The following is a 24,380-nucleotide window of genomic DNA, read 5'->3' on the forward strand; positions in this document are numbered from 1 at the left end:
CAGGCTTTTGAGAGAGACAGAATGGGAATTTAAATTTTCAGCATATCTTGCAGCTCTGCATAGCTTGGTTTGCTTTTTTACTCAAATAGCAATAAATAAGTAATTTACTTTCTACACACTTAAGAAACTGCCACTGATGGTGAAGAGTTCCAAGGAGAAAGGTGGGCCAGATCTTCCTGGATCTTTTGGTTGCCGGATCAAAAAACTGATTTTTTTTTCCTGACTGAATTTGGGAGGTTCCCAAAAATGGATCTGAAAGTCTACCAAAATTTAGATAACGAAAACAGAACTGGGTTTAACCAAATTGGACACCCCTAGAAGCCAAGTCTCATATATGGGCCCTCCATATCAAAGTTGAACATCAAAAATTCACACGAGGCAAGCATCAAATGTGGGATAGAGGACATATCTTGCCATTTCTAAAGACACCATAAAATGAGGAAGCAATTTATATAAATATTTAAAAGAATGGCTAATGCTACTTCAGATGGTGTGACTCCCACTGAAATAAGTGTTTAAAAGGGGTGCCTCCCTTGTCTCAGCTTCATCAAAAGGGTGTTAAATCCCAGAAAGGATGGTTTCTTAAGTCAGATACACTTCCATATAACCTAGGTTATCAAAGCAGTCAATCCACGTCTGCTTTGAACTGAATTATCTGAGTCTACACTGCCATATAATTCAATTCAAAGCAGATAATGTGGGATTTTATATAGCCGGGTGGAAGGGGTCTCAGTTTTCAGGCACCTCTAAGGCCCCTTCTGCACTGTCATATAATCTAGGTTATCAAAGCAGGCAATCCACAATGTCTTCTTTGAACTGGATTATCTGAGTCCACACTGCCATATAACCCAGTTCAAATAGGATAATGTGGGATTTTATATAGCCATGTGGAAGGAGCCTCAGATTTCAGGTGTCCCAAAGGCCCATTCTAAACTGCCATATAATCTAGGTTTTTTTTTTTTTTTTCGTGTCAGGAGCAACCGGAGTTGCTGCTGGAGTGAGAGAATTGGCTGTCAGCAAGGATATTGCCCAGGGGATGCCCGGATGTTTTACCATCCTTGTGGGAGGCTTCTCTCATGTCCCCGCATGGAGCTGGAGCTGATAGAGGGAGCTCATCCGCGCTCTCCCTGGGTGGGATTCGAACCTGGCAGCCTTCAGGTCAGCAACCCAACCTTCAATAATCTAGGTTATAGGAGCCCCCAGATGGCGTAGTGGACTAAGTGACTTGAAGGTTGGGTTGCTGACCTGAAAGCTGCCAGGTTCGAATCCCACCTGGGGAGAGTGTGGATGAGCTCCCTCTATCAGCTCCAGCTCCATGCGGGGACATGAGAGAAGCCTCCCATAAGGATGGTAAAAACATCAAAACATCCGGGCGTCCCCTGGGCAACGTCCTTGCAGACGGCCAATTCTCTCACTCCAGAAGCAACTCCGGTTGCTCCTGACACGAATTTTTTTTTTTATCTAGGTTATCAAAGCAGACAATCCACATGATCTGCCAAACTGGATTATCTGAGCCCACAGTGCCACAGAATCCAATTCAAAGCAGATAATGTGGGATTTTATATGACAGTGTAGGCCTGAGCACTCTTTATTTGAGAAAACCATATGAAATGCATGCGGCTGTATTTACGTTTAAGAAGGGACATGAGCAAGACACACTATACCTCACAACCTCTGAGGATGCCTGCCATAGATGTGGGCGAAACGTCAGGAGAGAATACTTCTGGAACATGGCCATACAGCCCGGAAAACACACAACAACCCTGACACAAGAGAATCGGTCACTAGGAAACTCATACACTTTGACTGCTAAAGAGCTGCTGCTCAGTGCTGGGCGCTCCAGGGGCCCTGCCAGGAAGGCCGGCTCTCGCTTTAAGGCGACGCGGGAGGAGGGGCTCCGAGAGAGAGGGCAGCAGCAGGGATTGGTTGGGAGGGAGGCAGGCAGGAAGGAGAAGCAGCAGCTTTCCGGAATCTCAGGGCTCGTTTCCCCATGCCTGCCTCCCTTCCCACCCTCCCTTATTATTATTGATTGATCCGTCTCTTCCCGGCAGGTCTGTGCGTGGGCGCCATGGCCCAGCGGGCCTTCCCGAACCCCTTTGCCGACTATGACAAGTCCCTGGCCGCGGGATACTTTGACTCCTCCGGGAGGGTGAGTCTGGCCCCTGCCTTCTATTCGGCCCAAGAGCCAAAGGGAAAGAAAGGAAGGGACAGAAGAGCTTCCCTCCCTCCGCACCGCTTGGTTGCCAGGCGACCAATGAGGCAGCTGGGAAAGGCCAAACCAGCTTCATCTGATGCAGTGGTTCCCAACCTTTGGGCCTCCAGCTGTTTAGGACTTCAACTCCCAGAATTCCCAGCCAGTTTACCAGCTGTTAGGAACTGTGGGAGCTGAAGTCCAAAACACTTGGAGGCCCAAAGGTTGGGAACCACTGGCCTAATGTCAGTTGTTCAGTTGGAAGGCCAGTGGGGTTGGTTGCGTTTTGAATGGCGTCAGAAGCACCTGAGAAAATGGGCACGTTATACGATCACCGCTGTCTCCTCAAGTACCTTCTATACCAGGCATGGGCAAACTTGAGCCTTCCAGGTGTTTTGGACTTCAACTCCCACAATTCCTAAAAGCCTACCGGCTGACTTGTAGGAGTTGAAGTCCAAAACACCTGGAGGGCACAAGTTTGCCCATCCCTGTTCTTCACTGTCATATAAAATCCAAATTATGTGCTTTGAACTGGAACTTATGGCAGTGTGGACTCAGATAATCCAGTTCAAGGCTGATATTGTGAAATTTTCTGCCTTGATATTCTGCATTATATGACTGTGTGGAAGGGCACAAAATCAAGGCAGAAAATCCCACAATATCTGCCTTGAACTGGGTTATCTGAGTCCACACTGCCATATATTCCAGTTCAAAGCAGATAATGTGGGATTTTATTCAGCTGTGTGGAACAGGCCTCAGATAATCCTGCTTAAAGCAGATCATGTGGATGATCTGTTTTCATAATCTGGATTTTATGGCAGTGTAGAAGGGGACCTAAAGTGCTTCTACACTGGAGAATGAATGTGGTTTGACACCACTTTTACTGCCAGGGCTCAAGGCTTTGGAATCCTGAGTCATTTTATCAGACTCCTCTTTGACTTATATAAAAACCAGATTATCCACTTTGCACTGGATTATATGGCATTGTAGGAATAGGTCCCCTTTACACAGCCATATACCCAGAATATCAAGGCAGATAATCCACAATATCTGCTTTGAACTGGGTTATCTGAATCCACACTGGATTTTATAGAGCTGTGTGGAAGGGGCCTTAGATAATTCAGTTCAAAGCAGATAACCTGGATTGTCTGCTTTTATAATCTGGGTAAAAAATAGGAAAGAGGGACCAGTAGAATAAGTTATTGAAGACCCATTGATGCCGCTCTGTTATAGCACTGTGGTTTCATGTTAACTCATAGGGATTATGAGACCTCCCTATGAGTTATCTCATAGAGACATGCAATGAAATCATAGGATTGACAGTTGAGTGAGGGCCCTTCCACACAGCCATATAACCCAGAATATCAAGGCAGATAATCCCACAATATCAGCTTTGAACTGGGTTATCAGTGTCCACACTGCCCTATATTCCAGTTCAAAGCAGAAAATGTGGGATTTTATTCAGCTGTGTGGCAGGGGCCTGAGAAGCTTTTGCAACTTCCAGCCAAGGAGCTCTTCTTATATGTCTGATTGAACTTAAAGCCCCATAGGATGTTGCCAGACCATCAAAATAGAATCGTCAGGCTATTATTAAGAAGTGTGACAAGGTCCTAAGCAGCCATCCTATGGAGCCATTGACATTTTTACGCTGTATTGATGGCAGCATTGGGTTAAACCTTTTTGGATGTAGCTCCCTGGGACTGCATCACACAGCTTTTTCTCACCTCTTTGTACCACATGCATACATTTCCTCACTAAGGTGCACAGAGGCCCATCATCCAAGTCCCCTTCTACACTGCTATATAGAATCCAGATTATCTGCTTTGAACTGGATTATATGGCCATGTAGATTCATATAATCAGTTCAAAGCAGATAATGTGGATTATATAATTTGATAATCTGGATTATATGGCAATGTAGAAGAGGCCTGAATATATGGACTATCCACTTTTGAATCTCAGATTTACAGTGAAAAAATCTGACTCATCTTTGGTGAAAGGTGTGGCATAAAAACATGTCCAAGAAAGCTGGTAATTTCCCTTAGGCAAGATGCGTTCTGTGTCACACCTCTTTTTTTTGTTCCTGAGATAATTTTTTGTTTCCATGGCAGAATTATTTTTTATCGTGGGTAGTGAATGTTTGTAACAACACAAAGAGAAAAAAGTGCTGTGCAAAGTCTTTTTGACTCCCACAAATGTAAGCATGAAGGGAATCAGGGACGGTCTGACAGCATTCATAGTTGTGTTTTCTTATTTTTGATGTCCAAAAGTCATAGAAAAAATGCTTTCATTGGTCATAATGTTTGCTGGAATTATGACTTGGAACTTTAATATATGACAGACATTGAAAGTTAATGCTAAAGAAGCACTAATTTTGGACAGTTTTTATTTGGCAAGACAGAGATGAATATGAAATCTATTAGTGCTGACTCCAGGACTCTGGATAATATTAGTGTGCATCTGATCCCACATATAAATTTGATTCAAAGGCGCTTTCCCACATGCAATGAATGCTGTCTCTCTCCTATTCCACCAGCACAGTCATCCCTTTGCTTTTGCAGTTTTGATATTTGCTGAGGGACGAGAAAGAACACTTTAGACATTTTGTAAACAGATATGCTGTCCAGGGGTACACAGACGTTTTCATATACTCCCTAAGATGCCAAGTGGGAGGCCTGGCTAAATTTTGGACAAAACCCATGGTATGTTAAATAGGTGATAGCAGTGTATGCACAATAAGATTGTTAACACAGTTTTAGATTACGGTTTTAGTTGTACAGAATTTGATAGGGATTTGAAGCTTAGCCCTTAGTTGCAAATATGCCCTCTTGAGGCATAATGGCTTGAATATTAGATTAGGACACTGGGAGAACATGGTTTGGATCTCCACTCAGCCTTGGAAACCCATTGGATGACTTTGGGCAAGTCACACACTCTCAGCCTCAGAGGAAGGCAGGGGCAAACCCTGTCTGAAAAAAGTCCAAGAAAACCATATAATAGGGTGATCAAAAGTCAGAAATGACTTGAAAGTACACAAGAACAAATCATAGAGACAGTATGCAAGGGCTTAAATGAAAAATTGATTTGGTCTCGTAGGCAAATCAGCTTCTTAATCTCAGCTTTCCTTCTTAAAATCAGACAAAGTCCATATCCCCAAATTGTGATGGGAGGAATGAAATACCGATCACAGGGTGCCCTTCATCCTACACCATTTGCATGTGATTTGGGTTTTTCTTTGACTTTTCCTCTGACGTTTCTCTCTTCTATGAATAAGGAAAGATGTGTGCATGCATTTAGACCATCCAAAAATAATCTGCTTCAACATCAGCTGTGTTTATTGGAATTGAAATGTAGTGCCAAAGGGAAGCCAAGCATCTGCAATAAGCCCCAGCCTCTCAGCACCTTTTGCAGATGTTTTCCTGTTAAGCTCAGCTCTCCAACTGGCTTCTTGGCTACCGTTTGTTCTTTTCAGCATCTCCATGAAACCTCCCCTCCCTTTTTTTAAAAAAAGCCCTGTAATCGTCCATTTCCCAGACTATTTTACACAGCAGCACACTTTTGCTTCAGTGTATGTGACAATAAACACTGGAAGTATGAAGAACGGAAACAAGTTCCTAAATGCTTAGACATAGTAAACTTTCTCAGTGACAGGCCCTGGTTTTTTGGGCCATGCCTGACAAAATTTGCAGTCTTTTGAGCTTGTAACTGGTGTGCCCCATGATGCCTCCAGTCTTGCAGTAGATTTGTCCTGCAGTTGATTTCTGGTTGAGTCAGCATGGGCTGTCAAGCAGCATCGTAATGTGCTATTTCCATCCTTTTTGTCAAACTGCAGCCAACTAGCAGAAAGTACCACTGAAAACTTGAGTAGCCTCTGAGGTCCCCTCGGGGGAAAAACAGCAGTGCTGTAGCCTGAAGGTAATGAAGGTGTAGGTAACCTAGGTGCCCTTGAGGGAATACAGCCTTAAATATTTAAAACTGGGTTTATAAACATAGATAATTGAAAGAAAAGCAGACTTAAATCAGTTGGAGTCCTGTCTTAGTGATTAGGGATTTTGATTTATTTTCCCTCCTTCGATTATTGCTTCCTGAGCAAGCAATTCTTTGTTTCCTTGAGCTATCCGAAGGAGATCCAACTCTCTCTTTTGAAAGTGCTGAGCATTTAAAGCATCATATGCCAAGCTCTTTTGCTGCAGCTTAGTAAACCGCAGTGTGTCATCTGAAATGTAACAGTGGTGTTTCCTTTCGCACCCACAGCTGACTCCTGAGTTCACACAACACCTGAACAATAAGATCAGAGAGCTTCTGCAACAGATGGAAAGGGGGCTCAAATCTGCAGATCCCAGGGACTGCACTGGCTACACAGGCTGGGCAGGTAGGATAATGGATCTACAAAGATGTGTGAATTTAATTCATCTGTCAGTCAGCTAAACTACATGTCTTGGCCCACAAAGACTTAATTTCGGGATGGAGAATTTGTCAGCTTCCAGATGTTGGACAGCAGTTGCCATCCTTTACATCTGGAGAACTGCACACTCCCACTCCTTGATTTAGAAAATGCTGAATGGACATGTGATCTTGGCCCCTTCCACACAGCTGAATAAAATCCCATGTTATTTGCTTTGAACAGTGTGACAGTGTGGACTCAGATAACCCAGTTCAAAGCAGATATTGTGGGATTTTTTGCATTTATATTCTGTGTTATATGACTGTGAGGAAGGGCCTCTTGTTACATTTCTCAAGATCAGCACAAATTAGTTTCATTGATGCCCGAACAGGCAAAGCCTTTGAAGTCCATGTATTTTATTAAGAGAATTCTACTCTCTTCTTCAGCAGGATCCCAGGAGTGGTGCAATGAACTTTTGAAAGGGACAGTGGGACCTCATTGTCATTCTTGGGCAGGAGTTCTTCATTTTACAGATATATCTTAGTCAGAAATGCTGCTTGGTTGTTCCCAAAGTACGAGGTGCTTGTCCTATAGAAAGTAGATTGCTTGATGCTTAAGTATGTTCTACCTAAAAGAAACGAAAGAACTAAGAACTGTTTTTGCTTTCTTGTGTGTTTGTTTTCTAAAGCAATAATTTACATGAAATATGCTAAGTAGCCAAGGCACAATGAATCTGTCTCAGTTCATTCCTGATGAGTAATGAAAAAATATGAAAAACATGTGTTTGATAGAAAAAGTGTAGGCACGTTGGTGGGAGGATTCTTAGAGTTGTCATCTCTTCAAGCATGTTTTTCCTGCCTTCATTGCTGGTTCACATCAAGTCCCCACTGCTTTAGAGTATTTTGCAAAAATTCCAGCAAATAGTGCGGATTGGGCAGTTTAGTGGAAGCTAGCAAGCAAACCTGCCTCCTGATGTTGTTACAAATATAAAAATGCAAATGAAACGTTTTAGTAGTTTCCAATTGATTTGGGTTTGGAACCCAGGCACAAGATAAATTGAACCAGCATTCTACAGGAACTCTCAATGTTTAAGGAAGACTCATAAAGCATTCTGTATTCAGAATAGTGCTGCAAAAATGATGAACAATGGCAGTTCTTAGAAAGCTAGTGCTGCTTTAGAATATTCTGTGAAAGTTGTGGTAGTTGTTAGTGTTAGTTTCTTAATGAGTCAGGCCCCTTCTACACTGCCATATAAAATCCAGATTATCTGCCTTGAACTGGATTATACAGCAGTGTAGACTCATATAACCCAGTTCAAAGCAGATATTCTGGGATCAGATCCTGGGATATAGGGCAGTGTAGATCCAGCCTTAGTGGCTTGTCACTTGTCATACTTTGCCATGCAGTTGAGAGTGCTCAGTATGTTGAACCAGATCTCGGATGATCCAGGTACAAATCCCCACTGCAACACAGCAGGCCCTTTATCTCAGTCTGATCTATCTTGCAGTGTTATTACAAGACTAAACTAGAGAGAACCACTCTGAGCTTAATGACAGAAAGACAAAGCAAAATGTGATTGATGAATATGTAAATACAGTAGAGTCGCACTTATCCAAGCTAAACGGGCCGGCAGAAGCTTGGATAAGTGAATATCTTGGATAATAAGGAGGGATTAAGGAAAAGCCTATTAAACATCAAATTAGGTTATGATGTTACAAATTAAGCACCAAAACATCATGTTATACAACAAATTTGACAGAAAAAGTAGTTCAGTACGCAGTAATGTTATGTTGTAATTACTGTATTTACGAATTTAGCACCAAAATATCACAATATATTGAAAACATTTACTATTTCCAGAGGCTTGGATAAGCGAGGCTTGGATTAGTGAGACTCTACTGTAACTTGAGTTGTGGAACAGCACAAATTTATGGTGGCTGCTGAGGATATAGGGAATGGTGTGTGGCCATTCCTGAAACCCCTTTAGCATAAATCATTTTTCTTCTTAATAATTTACATTGTTTGGGCCTAGATCAGGTTATAGTCCCAGTTGGAACAGATAAATGGCATTTGAGTGCTTGGTGAATTATTAATTTCAGTGGGTTTATGTCCAGTTGGAATTAAAGTTGAGTTTAGCTCATAATAATTCCCTTCTTGTGTGTTTCCATCTTCTTCTTTTCTTGTGATCATATTGATGATTCCACAAGACACTCCATTCCTTATCATATTTCCCATATGACACTCCATTCCTGGTCCTGTTTCTCTTGTGCTTTTGTCATTAATGAGGAACAGAAATCTAGAAAGAAAATAGTGAATAATTTGCAATGTTGAAAGAAGTAGAGGGCAGGAAATATCAGAGGCAAAGAATTGATATATATTGCCTGTACATATGCAGCCAAAATCAAAGCAATAGGTAACAGGTGATAAACGTAATGGACAACCAATAGGGGAGGAAAGGCAGCATTGATAATTCTAACTGGTTCCATTGTTACATCATTTGAAGAGGGCAGTACATTGGCTACTTGATGGAAGTCATAGTTAGGCCTTGCTGAAATGAACTCAAATTCTGCAACTATAGAATAGGTACTGATAAAACCCTTGATTAGTAAAACCTGGTCAGCTAGTTAAAATCTGCACTAATTTGCATTGTAAATGAATTAATATGGACAAAAAAAATCCTTTGTTGGAAAGCATTTTTAAAATGTTAGCTACTGAGCCTCATTGTAGCCCTGACTTGCAAAAAAATTGTAAGGCGAATCGGGGAACCCATTCAGAGTTAACAATACTTGAGTGGGTCTAGCTAATTCCAAAAATAGAATCCTTAGAATGTAAAATACATTTTCTTTTATTAAAAAATCCTAAAAATTGAAAGTTTCACTTTAAGCATCTATTGTAAGGTACCTTTTGGCCAGCAGAAGAATTCGGCCTCGGCCCCTTCGTGTGAGGCAGGATCTGTGTCTCCATGTTGTCTTTTCTTTATTCTTACCTTAGAGGTTCCAAGTTTTACAAGCTTGTCTTACATGATTGGAATTAAGAATGAGTCTCTGAGGGTCACAGCCAGAGAATGGGATGTGCTGCTATTACAGTGCTTGCCTTTCCCCCTCGGAATCCAAGCTTGCTTAATTTATTCAGTGTGTTTCAGGTTAGAAGAAATTAATTGGGCCAACGCAACAGCATTCCATCTTAATTGCTTCTGCAGGAAAGGCTTGTTGAGCATCTCCTCATGTAGATAATTTCCTGGCAATCTGAAATCAATTGGCACTCATGTGGCAGCTAATAAGAGAAATTGGGAAGGAATGGTCACAGGTCTTTCCCCCATGATTCCATTACAAGGCTGAAGGATCACAGTCACGTTTTGTTGTGAGCTGGTGTTGGTTTTTAGAAGCCCAATTCTCTCTGGTTTAATCGTTCCTTGGATTTACACTGTTGCTAACACCAAGCAGTTTGTTGCTTTTGGCTCGCACATTGTCCACCATAACCTCAGAAGATTTATTTTCTTCATTGTGATCGTGTTTCCATGAGGGAACATATGTTTCACAATTTCCAAGCATCTTCTGGTGATGGAGTTATAAAGATGGCACCAATTTCCTCATCGTTTAACTCCCAAGTCCCATTGCATCCTACATTAGAAAGGCCATGTTACCTCCTTGTCCAGTCCTAGTTGGTAGGGGCACCTGGTACCACCAAGAGCCAATGATAGTGGCTTTGTTTTTTGTTTACTGGGTTTGTCAGCTCCCATCAGGAAGTTTGAAAGGCAGAAAGCTGTGCTGTTAAAAAAGGCGAGGAAAAGCAAGTGATATTTGCCAGAGAATAGTGCTATTTGTTGACAATATAAAAAGGAAGCATCCTTCATGAAAAATGGAGAAAAATGGGCCCAAAATAGACCTTTTTTCATTTTTTCAGGAATCCCTGTTTTTATTTTTTCATCTGTTTCTTATGTATCCCTACCTCTTCTCTTTGGTGCTAATTTTGCCCACTCCTCCCTTTTCCTTGTTCCTCATTGTCCTGAAGAAGAAATTTAAGAGGCTTTTGTAAGGATTAATGTAACCCACTAAAGAGCGTCTACTGTTATATCTTTAATTAAGGTGCTTGAAACATCTGGGGCCTCAAAGTATGCTGAGTCTGGTAAAAGAAGGTGGTTGTAAAGAGATCCAAGTCTGATCCTTCTTTTTGTTGACTGCAGTAAAACATACCGTATTACCTAGTACTATCTTTGCTTTTTGCTATTATTATGAATTATTAGACTGGATCATTTTTTATCTATAAAGCAGCAAATTGAATGTTTGCTTAAGTGAAGAAACCTAAATATTTACATATGAAACTGTTACTTCTGCAGAGTTTGCTGCCAAAATTAGCTTGCAGGTGGCAAACCCTATTTACATATTAAATGAAGATATGTTTGGTGCTTTGTTGCTCTTCTCTCTTGGTAAAGTATTAAATTAAAGCTGGGACATATTGTGTGTGATTCAAGTAATTGTGTTTCTCTGTTTATACTTACTCCTTTTGACTCAAACCAATTGCAGCCAGTCCTCTACATTTGCAGGTTTCACTTTTGATTATTCGCCTATTAATATGTTCTGTCTAGCAACCTTATCACATTGGGATATAATCATTTTATGTCAGTATGCATTCCATATTTTTTAAGGACTGGATGCATACTCTCATTACACCGATTTGAAATTTGAAAATATTGAAAATATTGCGCTTTGAGTCATCACCCCACGGAAGGCTGGCACCTCCCAATCCATTCAAAACACCCTATGACCTTTTAAAAAAGTATTGTTGCTAGTGGGATGCAAACGGATTTTTCTATCACACACAAAAACGACACTTCAGCAACGGAAGAATCCATAGTATTTCAAAAAACATGATTAAAATTCCATCTGCAAATAATCCATTTCTGTGATGCTTTGCAGATAGATTCCAACAAAATACTGATGGGATGGGGCAAACATCATGTGATGGGACCCATTCAAAATTATTCTCAGACAGTCTCAGAAACAGAGTATTTCCTAATGTGATAAGGTCTTAGAAATCTCTAGGTCATCCAGACACTGATTCACTTCATCTTACAGTGCAAGTAATGCCATTCAGAAACATATCCTTCAATTAACATAAGTTCAACCAAAAGAACTTTAGTTAAAAGTTGAAAAGTAGAACTAATGCTTAGCATTGACTTATTCTTCTTTTATCTACTATCCCTGAGAGTACTTTGCATGTTTTATTATGTATAGCCTACATATATTCACTTTTAATAGGAATAATTAGTAAAACAAATTAGTGTTTTATTGGAAGATATAAATCATGTCAAAGCTTATTATAATCCTTTTTTTAAAAAAAAAAGTCTTTTAAAGCAAGTTCTTCTTGTTGAACTTCCAGAATTGTTAACGGTACAAAGCATTAAAACATAGTTTGTCAAGCTTTTAAATAAAATAAAATAATGTTTCACGTTGAGCTCCCATGAGACCATATAGACTAGCTTCCACTACACATTGATTTAACCCCCCTCCGATTAGTAATCTAATGGAAAAGCACTTGGGAGGGGGGTGAAAATCCCATATATGCATGCACACTGAGCAAAGGGCACATGAAAGGAGAGTGAGAGAGATGGAGAGTTCGAAAAGGTAACTTTTATTCTATTTCCATTGAGAAAGAAAGGTATATTTTACATGAAGGCAACCAACTTCAGGCATACTTAAAATTTACCAATTTAGAAAGTAATCTGAATCATGCCCGGCCAGAATGTAAAAGAAATATAATTCCCCATACATGGTATTCCTTGTAGTAACCTATGAATACAAGAGCTGGACCATAAGGAAGTCTGAGCGAAGTAAGATAGACACTTTTGAACTGTGGTGTTGGGGGAAAATTCTGAATGCCTTGGACCGCAAGAAGATCCTACCAGTCCATACTCCAGGAAATAATGCCCAGCTGCTTACTGGAGGGAAGGATACTAGAGTACTTTGGCCACATCATGAGAAGACAGGAAAACTTGAAGCAGATAATGATACTGGGAAAATGGAAGGAAAAAGGAAGAGGGGCTGACCAAGAGCAAGATGGATGGATGGTATCCTTAAAGTGACTGGTATGACCTTGAAGGAACTGGGGGTGGTGACGGCCGACAGGGAGCTCTGGCGTGAGCTGGTCCAGGAGGTCACAAAGAGTTGGAAGCAACTAAATGAATAAACAACAAAATAAACCTCCGTTAACTAACAATCTTTAACTACAGTAGAGTCTCACTTATCCAAGCTAAATGGGCTGGCAGAAGCTTGGATAAGCGAATATCTTGGATCATAAGGAGGGATTAAGGAAAAGCCTATTAAACATCAAATTAGGTTATGATTTTATAAATTAAGCACCAAAACATCATGTTATACAACAAATTTGACAGAAAAGGTAGTTCAATATGCAGTAATGTTATGTTGTAATTACTGTATTTACGAATTTAGCATCAAAATATCACAATATATTGAAAACATTGATTACAAAAATGGCTTGGATAATCCAGAGGCCTGGATAAGGGAGGCTTGGATAAGTGAGACTCTACTGTACTTATGAACACAGCTGTCCCTCTGGAGCTGGGTTTTCTTGTAAGCTGGGCACCCTGACTTTTCCTTTCTAGTCTCATGTGCCTTATACACTGTATACTTATCCTTAGAAACATCTGGGAGCTTTGTCTACTGGTCACTCTGTTTGTGCACTCACTTCTGACTGCTTCCTGAAGGTGACCCATTAAATGTACTGCAATTATAAACCCAAGATCTCATCAGCCCTTTGCTCCTAGGGGAGGATCTATATCTCCTCAGTTGTGTTGGTGAGATAATGAGAGACCTCATTGCCACAATATCACTAATGATTATGTTTAAATTTTGAACATGCTCACTCAGTTCTTTGAAAAGCCAAAATGGAAGCTTATACACTTGGACTTCTGTGTAGCACTGTTCTGGTTGCTTCACCTCTCCCGCAACTCATCAAGGCAGAAGAAAGAGAGTGTTCTCTGACACTGGGACATCAGAAGTAAAGAACTCAGAACACAAAGGACAATGAAACCCCATTGTTTCTTTTCTCTCACTATATGGGATTGGGAAGATAAGCCATGATCATACCTCCAATTATTGCTGAAAAGAAATTGCAGAGTTTTCACAGCATCTTTAAAGTGCCAGGAAAGGCATTTGCAATATCACCACAGCATTTTCTTTAGTTTGGAAAAATGTGATTTAAATATAGACATTGTTATTCAAGGGCAATTCTTACACTTCCTATGCAAAGGGTTATTCTCTTCTGTGGACATCTTATTCATTTACACACACCTGGCCAGGGGATGTTAAACCAGTGCTATGAAAATGGCTGCCTCCTACAATTCGTTTTTCTTTTCATAAGAATAGTTGCTAGTACACACCTTTTGAAGACGTGGCTAATGGTAGCCTGCTTCTGCACTGCCCTCATTGGGAATGCTAAAAGTGTGAATGCTTAGAGAACAGACAAGGTTATTAACTTCAGCTGGATATGGAAATTTGCCCGTAATATACATGGAGAATTGAATTGTCTGGTGTGAAGTTTTGGAGATTACCCATGCAAAATGAGAAAATGATCTAAATTTAAAACTCCCCAATACAGTGGAAAGTAATTTTGAAGGCTGCTCCGTTTTTTTTTCTTTCATTCTTTTAGCTGCATTGAAATCTGCCAATACGGGCTCTATTAATTTAGCCTTAAATACAGAGACCTTTATTGTCTTAGAAATGGTTAATGAAATGGAAATGCACTGCAAGGGAGAAAATAAGAAATCTGGAAACAATGCAGGCCGCTGGGTCCCATTATATTGTTTCAGGATGCCTGCAGACTTGTCTTTGGTTCAGTTTTCCAACAAGCAGGGTTTTGTGTCCTGTGACAAACAGTTTGAAAAAAGTTATACCAATGGCCTTTCAGCTGTACATAACGTACGTTCCATAGAGCTCTATTTATGAAGGATGGTCTTGATATTTCTGATGTCCACCCCAGGTGAATCAGTATTCCTGTCTGGACTTTGGGGAATATTTTAGTTATCTATTTAAAATGTTATTGTGATTTGCCAGTTAGATTTCCTGCGACTCATTCTTTATGGCAGAGGTGAGTGAGAACTGGAGATCTTTCAAGTGTGGTTGAATAGCATTTCTCATCAGTGGCTGCACAACAACATTTGGAGGACTGCATGATGCTTACCAGCCTTATGGCATGGCTTGTTTGTTATTCACATTAATTAATGTAACTTTCCCAAAGTTCCCCAGTCCATAGCACCAACAGGATTTGAATTTAGATCTTGTTTGCCTCTCATACCAAACTGAAGTGTTTAAGCCAACAAATTGGAAATAGGAGGACAGTAAGATGTTAAGGTGTTTTGTTAATGGCATATCCCTTGTGTCATCATACATTCAGCTCATGATTAACCTCACATTAATACTAAGCCAATTTTAGGCATTACAATTTGAATCTCAAACCACAGCTCCTGGAACCCTTACCGATTCTGTATACAAAGGAATCTACCTGAGGGAGCCTCAGGCATGTAGCCGGGCTTAAGGGGCTTGAGCCCCCCCCCCTCCCTGCGAAATTCTCAGAGTGGTCCGTGAGAAGGCCTTAATGTTATGTTTGTTATGTTTATTCATATCATGATCTGATCACCATGCTCAATATATCCCATATGCATGTATTGGGATAACAATACAAAAGGTTTGCTAGGGTAGATCCTCTCTCACTCAGACTTAGTCACACCCACACACACACCCCACACACACACCCTGGAATCAAAATCCTGGCTTTGGGCCTGTTGAGGGTGCACCTACACTATAGAATTAATTCAGTTTGACACAATTTTAATTGCCATGACCGGATAGCATGGACTCCTGGGAGTTGTAATATGAAGCGACATCAGCACTATTTGGTGAGGAAGGCTTAAAAGACTTTGTAAAAATATATATATATATCTACGATTCCATAGCATTGAACCGTTGCTGTCAAACTGCATTGATTCTACAATGTAGATACAGCTTAAGTTTACTTCCTCAGTTGTATCTAAAGAAGTAGACTTAGTCTATGAAAAATCATGCTGCCAACTTCATTCTCTCAGTCTTTAAGATGATTCAAGATTCCTTTGCATACTGGTATTCCCAGACTAACTTTAGATTCTGCTCCCATGTTTATGATCCAAAGGGAGGGTTGTTAGCTGAAAAAATTGAAAAATACTACACTATTGAGTTTTACCACATATTATGTTCATAATATATGAAAATACTGTTACACTCATTTTATTTTTAAAATTTAAAATAACACATGATTTGAGTGTTTGAATAGGACTCTGAAAGGTCAGGGATTTAGTTACGTAATATCCAGGCATTAATCTGAGTGTTGTTCTATCTTTCCTAAATCTTTTTGCAGGCATTGCTTTGCTATACTTGCATCTATATGATGTGTACGGAGACTCGTCATTCCTTCAGATGGCTCAGGAATATGTCAAGAAGAGCCTCGGCTGCCTGACAAAGCGATCAATCACCTTTTTATGTGGGGATGCTGGACCTTTGGCGGTGGCTGCTGTGATATATCACAAGCTGCAGAATGACAAGCAAGCAGAAGACTGTATTGCTCGGTAATGTCTTGAGAATGTGTGAGCGGATGGCTTCTCCTCAAGTTGGGCTTTCAATAGCATAAGTTTAGCAGTCTAAATTTCATGGGGAATATTCCATCAGAAAACTGGGGAACAGAGGATTATCTTTGTTTCCCATTACATCCCTCCTATGCCCCTTCCAACAAGATCTTCTCCAGGGGTCTCCAGAGTCTGATCTTGCAAGTAGAAAAGGGCAGAAGAAAGATTGTTGAACTGGTCCTGCAACACCCATGTGGTGTTGGATATAGGCCAGCATATCATCAAGTGTAGGCATGGTGAATATGTGGAGGGAAGACAAAGAGGCCTCTGCAATGCGGTTTTCATGGGAACCTAGTCGTATGTAGGAGATGCAGCATTCCATTGTGTCAGCTGTGTGGAAACCCAGTGTAGCTTGTTGCCAATGTAGCGTATATTGAGATTATTGAGGGAGGATGGGAGAGACAGGGTTTTAATACATTATTTTTATATATGTTTGTCTGTGTATTTATATTTGTACAGTGTAATTCATTTATCAAAATATTTACACAATTTACCTCAATATGTAATTGAATATAATGCAGTTGTGAAATATTTTTCAGAGTTCCAAATGTTGCAAACTATGTGGCCAATTCTGGTATGGGCTAAGAATTGCAATAATTGAATAGGTGTTTCTTGAATCATATCCATGATTGAAGTGACTTCTTTATCTTTAGCAATTCAGCTAGATATAGACCACCTGTGTTAAACTTAAGACCCAGAAGTCAAATTTGGCCCTGCCATGTTTTTTTTATGTGCCACCCCCCTGTATTCATCATCTTAGACACCAAGACTATCTGATGAGAGTTGTGTTACAGTAACATCTGGTGGGCTGCATTTGTTCTGTTTAGACAGGAGAGTGAGGTTTGAATTTAGATAAAGGCTTGTGGACAGGATGCCTTACTTTATAATGGCCTTTAATCTTTCCATAACCTCAGAGCTACCAGTGCTGTTGTGTTGCAATTACCATTATCCCCAGTCTGCATGGTGGATAATCAAAAGTGATGAGAGTTGACATTCAATAACATCTGGGGATTCAAACTGGGAAAAAGCTAAAGAGCACTGACCACTGTGTGTGTGTGTGTAGTTGGCCCTCTGTATCCACTACTTCTCTGTCCATGTATTCAACAGCCTTTTGAAGGCACCTTTAAGGCCAATAGTGGCCCTTGATGAAAATGAGTTTGACACCCCTAATGTAGACATAGGGTTTCACTCATTTGCTGCTTGTATGTATTACTTTTCTGCCAGTAGATTTAAAGTAGTTTACTGTTTGAGAACCAATGTGGTGTGAGAGTTTGACTAGGACGTTTGACTAGGAATCCCTACTTAGCCATAGAAGTGTACTGGGTAGCTGTAAACAAGTTACCTTTTGTAGTCTTAAAAGAAGGAAATGGCAAGCTTCCTCTGACATATCTTGCTAAGAAAACCCCATGTTAGAAACTGGATTCAACACATAACAATACTAAAAGTTTACTGTTTAAACAATGGCATGCTGTCTAGCAGACATAAAATAGAATGAAAAGGAGCTGAGGAAGCAAATTAAAATGAGGACATTTAGTCACCAGTTTCCATATACCACCACAAAATAACTGCAGTTATTGTGTGGAATAAGAACAGTTCAGAGAGGAATAATGTAAATCTTGGTTGGTTGCAGGCAAGCTGCTGAGTTAGATCTTCCTATTATATCCCCTCTTTCTCAGGTATTATTCCTGCTCATTTGCTTTGAACTCTTTATCCTAGTATACTCTGTTATAATTATGTGTATGCAATTATGTATGTGTGGCTTCAACCAACCACTATTTATATTATTCTCTCTCTGAACTGGGCTCATACTAGGTGAATCATAACTATATAAAGGTTATGTTTTGTAATGTGCTGCAAGGCTGCCCACCAAACACAGCTGGCATAAAATGGTTTGCCTCAAAACCATTGATATAAAAAGAAGCTGCATCGTAGCTAAATAGGCTGAATATCCCTTGGGTCTGGAAGTATTTCAGATTTTAAAATATTTGCATATACAAACCTTGCTCACATAACCTGAAGGCAGTTTTATTCACAAATACTTGCAATTATTTTGTGCATAAAAGAAAGTGTGCATACCGTGAACTCTCAGAAAGCAAAAGTGTCACTGTCTCAGCCACCCACGTGGAGAATGTTGGGGTTTTATTTTAGTATTCTGGAATTCCGGATAAGGGATACCCAACCTATACTTCCTTGATTGTGTCCCAGCTCCTCAAAAGGTTGAAATTGTTTTGAATTGGCCAACATATTGTGAGCCTTCTCTATGTATGTCCCATATTCATATTTCTTGTTTTACAGTTAACCACATACATTTAAATATTCTGCAGTGTGTACTTTTATTTATCTTTATTTTTTATAATATTAAACAAGCACCCCAATTGCCCCAATTTGTCATCCTTGTATGTTGTTGTGCTCATGTGAGTCTAACTCAGTGGATCTCAACCTGTGGGTCCCCAGGTGTTTTGGTCTAAAACTCTCAGAAATCCCAGCCAGTTTACCTGCTGTTGGGATTTCTGGGAGTTGAAGGCCAAAACATCTGGGGACCCACAGGTTGGGAGCCACTTTTACAATAAGCACCTGATATTACTGAGGATATAACACATTCTCCCTCCTAACAATATTTTCACAATGACACAATCTCTCTCTTTGATTTGTTTCTTAAATTGGTCCTTTGTTCCTTTTTCTCTGTGGAACAGCTAAATCATCCTAATCCCATGCTGCCATCTATTGGCATTGTGAGAATAGTGCTGGGAAGGGGCTTTAGGTGTTGTCACATTGGAAAAATTCCCTGTTAAACAAACTCATGAGCCAGAGAAATCATTGAACAAATCAGTCTGTTTCCTTTTGATATCTGTTTCTTGACGTTCACAGAAGTACATTTTATCCAGTGTGAATTGATTGCTCCTTGACCCATTCCAGTCTCTTCAACTTTCCCAACATCCTGGTCTTTCTAATAACAAATTTATTACAATGGTGCAAAATGTTATGATGGACTTGGTGTGAAACAACATTTTCTAATTAAAGAAGTTCACTGTTCCAATGGCATTAGGAGGGTCACAGATTTTCCACAAAAACATACTTTCCAGTATCAGTTTTCTACTACTTTTTATCATTTTTAATCTTTGATTAAAATCTGGTGTGTTATTATCTTAAAATGTTACAAATCAAGGATTTGAGTCACCCATCGGAGTCAGTGTTATTTTATAAACAACTCAAATGGGCACTGTTTGCTATTTTTGTCTATTTTGCTTTGTTTTTTATTTTTCTGCCAATTGCTCAGAGTTAGACTTTATTACATCAAGCTTTCACACTGCTTCTGATTTGACCTGTTTGACTTTAGCAGCTAAATGTGATGATTTCTTTCTCTAAAGTCATGATGGAACACCCTTCAGTGCAGTGTTTTGTCTGTAACTGGCATATAATTGATGTGCATGCGCTTGGTCAACAGAGCCTAAGTCTTAATAGCCTAATTTTGTCTGTGTGCATCAATAGCATGGCAGTGATATAGAAAGTGTGCAGAATTCTATTAAACAGTTCACCTTTTAAATTGCAACAATTCTAAGTCTGATGTCCGTCAGTGTTAATGCATGAAGCAACCTCTTATTGTAAACCTCTGATTGTTTCTATTGCCAGAACCTTTCTCTATAGGGACACCCATCTTAATCCTCTTAACTTTTGCTACTTTTCTTCATAGCTATACCAGTTATTCTATTTCTTGTTCAGGTGCCTGTGATATGGAACTAAAGTTATGTACTGTGTAGAGTTCCTTCGGTATATTTTCAGAACTGTTTAGTAGAATTTTTTTATCTGTTTCTTCTTGTGTGTGTTGTTTAAAAAAAAAAAGACTAAAGTACAGTGGAAGTTAGAGGTATGAAATCTTATGTGTTCCACTGTGCGTGGCATGATGCAACAGGGTCTTCCTCCTCCTCTCATTTCACAAGCTCCCTTTCCTAAGCCTTTATGGCTATTTTCCTCTCGTCTTAATTATTGGGATTGTTACTTTACTTAGTTAAGTACTTAACTACTGACTTAGATACAGGCTGAATATCCCTTATATGAAATGGTTAGGACCAAAAATGTTTTAGGTTGTGGACTTTAGAATACCTGTTTTTGCTTATATTACATCAAGCATATACTGTATATAATGAGGTATCTTGGAGGGGGAACGAAAGAGTAAATATAACATTCATTTATGTTTCATATATACCTTATACACATAATGTGAATGTAGTTTAATGCAAAATTTTGATACTTTGGCTCATGAAACAAAGTTTGTGTACACTGAACCATCAGGAAGCAAAGGTATCATTATTTCAGTCAACAGTGTGCACAATTTTTAATTTGTCTAATTTAATCTAGATAAGGGATACAGAACCTGTACTAAATTATTGGAACTGTAGGTCTTTATTGCATGACAGAAGTGTTTACCCTAGAGAGAGAGAGAGAGACTATTTGATGGTCAATTCAGTACAAAAACATCTCCATCCCAACTTTGGACCAGTTCTGTGTCCCTTTATGGCACTCAAGATTTTGTTTGGATTGCTGAAGCTGCATAAATATGGCTTGCTTAGATCACAGTGTGATTTCTGATTCATTGGCCATAATTTCCAGGAAAGCCCCTCCACCCCAATTTCCTTCGCATCTTCCTTCTCAGATTGATGGAAAGAGAAGCAATATCAAGAAGCAATGGGGATTTTGGATTTAGGGTCTGAGAGTTAAAAAGTTGTTAATCACTATACAGTTAGAAAAGTATCTAGTTAAAAGCTCCTTCACATCAAGCAAAGTCAGTTTTCCAAGTCCTGCTTGAATAACAAGGCCTTCGCCTGTGAGCAAAAAGAGAACCCACCAGAGATGCTTTGGGGCTGAAAGGGGGAGGGCTTCCCGTGAAAATATCAAGGCCCATGCAAACATCTGAGCACTATGTCTACCCAAATTAGATTTTCGTGTCTGACTGAAAAGTCCCAGGGGTAGGTTTATTTTTCCTATGAAGTACGCTTGTATGAATGCTACCTATTAGATATTTTCACATGAAAATGGGATCATAATCTACCAAATCATTCCCACTTCTCACCCAGGCTCACACTATTTTATTAACTTTTTAAAGTATGGTTCTTTTTCAGTAGGTAGATTAGAACCTTATTTCTTCAGTTCTAAGACACACCTTTTTTGCCTATATAAATATCTCTAAAAATTGGGTCCATCTTAAAATCACAGGTGTATCACACGTATTTTTGGTGGTGGTACTGAAATTAGAGGGCACCTTACAATCAGTGGCATCTTACAATTGAAGAAATACGGTAGTTGTTTCCCCCCCCCCCCCTACATAGCTTGCAGAATCCTGTTTAAAATACTGATGTTGTAGCAAAAATTCATCCTCCTTTAGGGTCTCCTAATGGGGTGAAATGTGAGATCACAGCTATTCTTCAGAGCCAACTCCCCACCCACAAAAGAAACATCTGAATTCTTGCTGTTCTGTTTTGGACTTCCATGTGAATTTGGCTGACATGACTATGCAGATGGTATCAAAGTACTTACCTCAAAGTAGGTCCGATTCTGCTTTTACTAGCTGGGTGAAGATGAGATAGAATATCCTGGCATTCTACATGGATAAGTTCCTGGTTCAGGATAGCAGCCCACAAATTGAAAAGCATGCCCATAACTTCAAACAATACAGAATATAATGAAGGGGATGAAGAAAATTAAATATGGAGAAGTATAAAGAATTGGAGAGAAAATTTATACTAAAATGATACAGGAGCCCGCTCCATTATCATACATGACAAAAGAATTAAGTCCAATGTGTTGGCACTGTGGGACAAATAAGGGATGGTTCTCCCATATGTGGTGGGAATGCTCAAAGATAATTCCCTTCTGGGAGAAGATAAAGAAAACGATGGAGAAAATATTTAAAGTGCCACTACAGATAGATTTAGATAAATTATTAATGGGAGTAATAGGCGATACCAGAAGCAATACAAAAACAAGAATTGTTCAAAAGTATGATTGGGACAGGACAAGCTGTAATATCATGGGGATGGAAAGATAAAAAAAATGGACAATGGAAAACTGGAATAGTTATATGATCAGGTCCAATTTCAAATTATAACAAGTGTAACGGAGGGTGATACACAAAAAGATAAAATGAAAGAAATAAAAACCAAATGGATGACTTATATGGAATGGGTTAAAAAAGGTGAAACCAACACAAACATCTTACAGAAATTAAGAAATCTGTGTGCAAGGTTAAAGATATAGAATAAATATGTGGTCAGGGGGAGGGATGTTTGGTGGGCGACACGGGTGGCTTTTATGTTTAAAAAATTAAATGTATTTTTTTAAAAGGATGTATATAAGAAGACTTATGTAAACAGCTAGTTGAATGAAAGTGGAATGCATCATGCAACACATGTACAACTACTAAGGCTATAATCCGTTGATATTTTGTAGAACTGTATGGAATTTTAAAAAAGATATTTACATGCCTTTAACTTAAATGTGTAACTTTTTAAAAGTTACACAAGAGTCATGGACATGTTTCTCTTTTAAGCTTGTTACACCTGCCCAAACTTGACCCACGAGTTCCTGATGAGATGCTGTACGGCCGTATGGGGTATTTGTATGCTTTGCTCTTTGTGAATAAGCATTTTGGAGAGGAAAAGATCCCACAGGCCCATATCCAACAGGTACAGTGATCCTTTTCTTCATATCCATACACTACTGTGATCATCCAACCTCTAGTGTGTTAGACAGTTTATTAGTGAGCATGCAAAAATAAAGAATCCGCTTGTTACGTGTCAAAAATGTCAGTTTAAATTTATTTCAGCCATGAACTTGCTGGACAGCTTTATCCTTAAGTAGTGCCTACCTAATGAATGTATTGAGCCCCCTTTCAGAGTTTTAGGCTTCACTCAGCTAAAATGTACACAAAGCTCAAGTGTTCTAAAAATATTTATTTATTTATTTATTTTTCAAACTTATATGCCACCACTCCCCTAGGGCTCGGGGCGGCTTACAAGAACCGGCTAAAATCAACAATTTGAAAACAACTTAAAACATCTTTAAAACATCTTTAAAAATATCTTAAAAACATCCTAAAAGCACCTTTTAAAACATCTAACAGAATATGCAATGAAGACACTTGTTAAAATTACACTAAACAGGCTTGTTCTTCACACCTGTGAAGGAAATACATATCTCAATATTTCCTATTAAGCCAACGAGTGGAGAAATATCCAATTGCTAAAAAAAGCCAGATTGTGACTTTTGGGTATATGTATTGCATGAAGTGCTCTCTGTAAGCTGTCCGAATGTGCCAGTGGCTTGCTTAAACACTTAGCTGAGAGACATCCTCTTGGACAGCCAAAAAGCTGGCATATATCTTGATGTCTTACCACTGTAAAAAGCATTTGTAGGGTTTAGCTGCTACACACACTTTTAAAAAGTGTTTTTAAAGTGTGTCACTGGCAAAATGTTGAAACGTCCATTCCACAATAGCAGCCAAATATTTCTAGAGATGTTGGACTTGGCCTCAGCAACACATACATTTGGTGCATCCTATTTAATTTTCTATAGAGCTCTGTATATGGAGCTGCCTTGGAAAAGTGTCAGAAACTGTTGTTGACCAAAAGAACAGCAGCCAAGTTGTTAACTGGAGATGATTATGATTGTAGTAGTAATAATAAATAATAGGAATAATAATAATAATAATAATAATAATAATAATAATAATAATAATAGGAATAATAATTCATTGCCTTCCTTTCCTTGTGGCTCGAGGTGGGTAACATGTAATGTCTACAGGGAACATGTCATTCCTTTACCACAAAGGTTTCACTGGTTGCCAGTTTATTACCGACCAAAATTCCAAATGCAAGTTATGATCTATAAAGATTTATATAGTTCATGTTCAAGCTGTCTGAAGGCCCATAGCATCCTGCATGAACCTGCCTAATCTCTTAGATCAGTGGTGTCAAACCTGCGGGCCTCCAGGAGTTTTAGACTTTAGCTCTCATAATTCTTGGGGGCCCAAACATCTTGAGGTGCACAAGTTTGACACCTCTGTCTTAGATCTTCAGGGAAGACCTTTTTTCAGTCCTACCATTTTCCCATGCCGATTTGGTGGAGCAAGGGAGAGG

At 39.4% G+C, this 24,380-nt stretch overlaps 1 protein-coding gene across 1 annotated transcript in view; it reads left to right on the plus strand.

The window, feature by feature from the left end:
- The first annotated feature begins 1,921 nt into the window (after nucleotides 1-1,921).
- lancl1 (LanC like glutathione S-transferase 1) overlaps nucleotides 1,922-24,380 on the plus strand; it is a 32,154-nt gene continuing 9,695 nt past the window's right edge. Inside the window, exons 1-4 of the mRNA XM_003215132.4 lie at nucleotides 1,922-2,149; nucleotides 6,446-6,563; nucleotides 15,984-16,191; nucleotides 22,793-22,928. Coding sequence (XP_003215180.2) covers nucleotides 2,069-2,149; nucleotides 6,446-6,563; nucleotides 15,984-16,191; nucleotides 22,793-22,928 — 543 coding nt within the window. The 5' untranslated portion in view covers nucleotides 1,922-2,068. The remainder of the gene's footprint in view (nucleotides 2,150-6,445; nucleotides 6,564-15,983; nucleotides 16,192-22,792; nucleotides 22,929-24,380) is intronic.

Source organism: Anolis carolinensis, chromosome 1, assembly GCF_035594765.1.
Source record: "Anolis carolinensis isolate JA03-04 chromosome 1, rAnoCar3.1.pri, whole genome shotgun sequence".
NCBI lineage: Eukaryota > Metazoa > Chordata > Lepidosauria > Squamata > Dactyloidae > Anolis > Anolis carolinensis.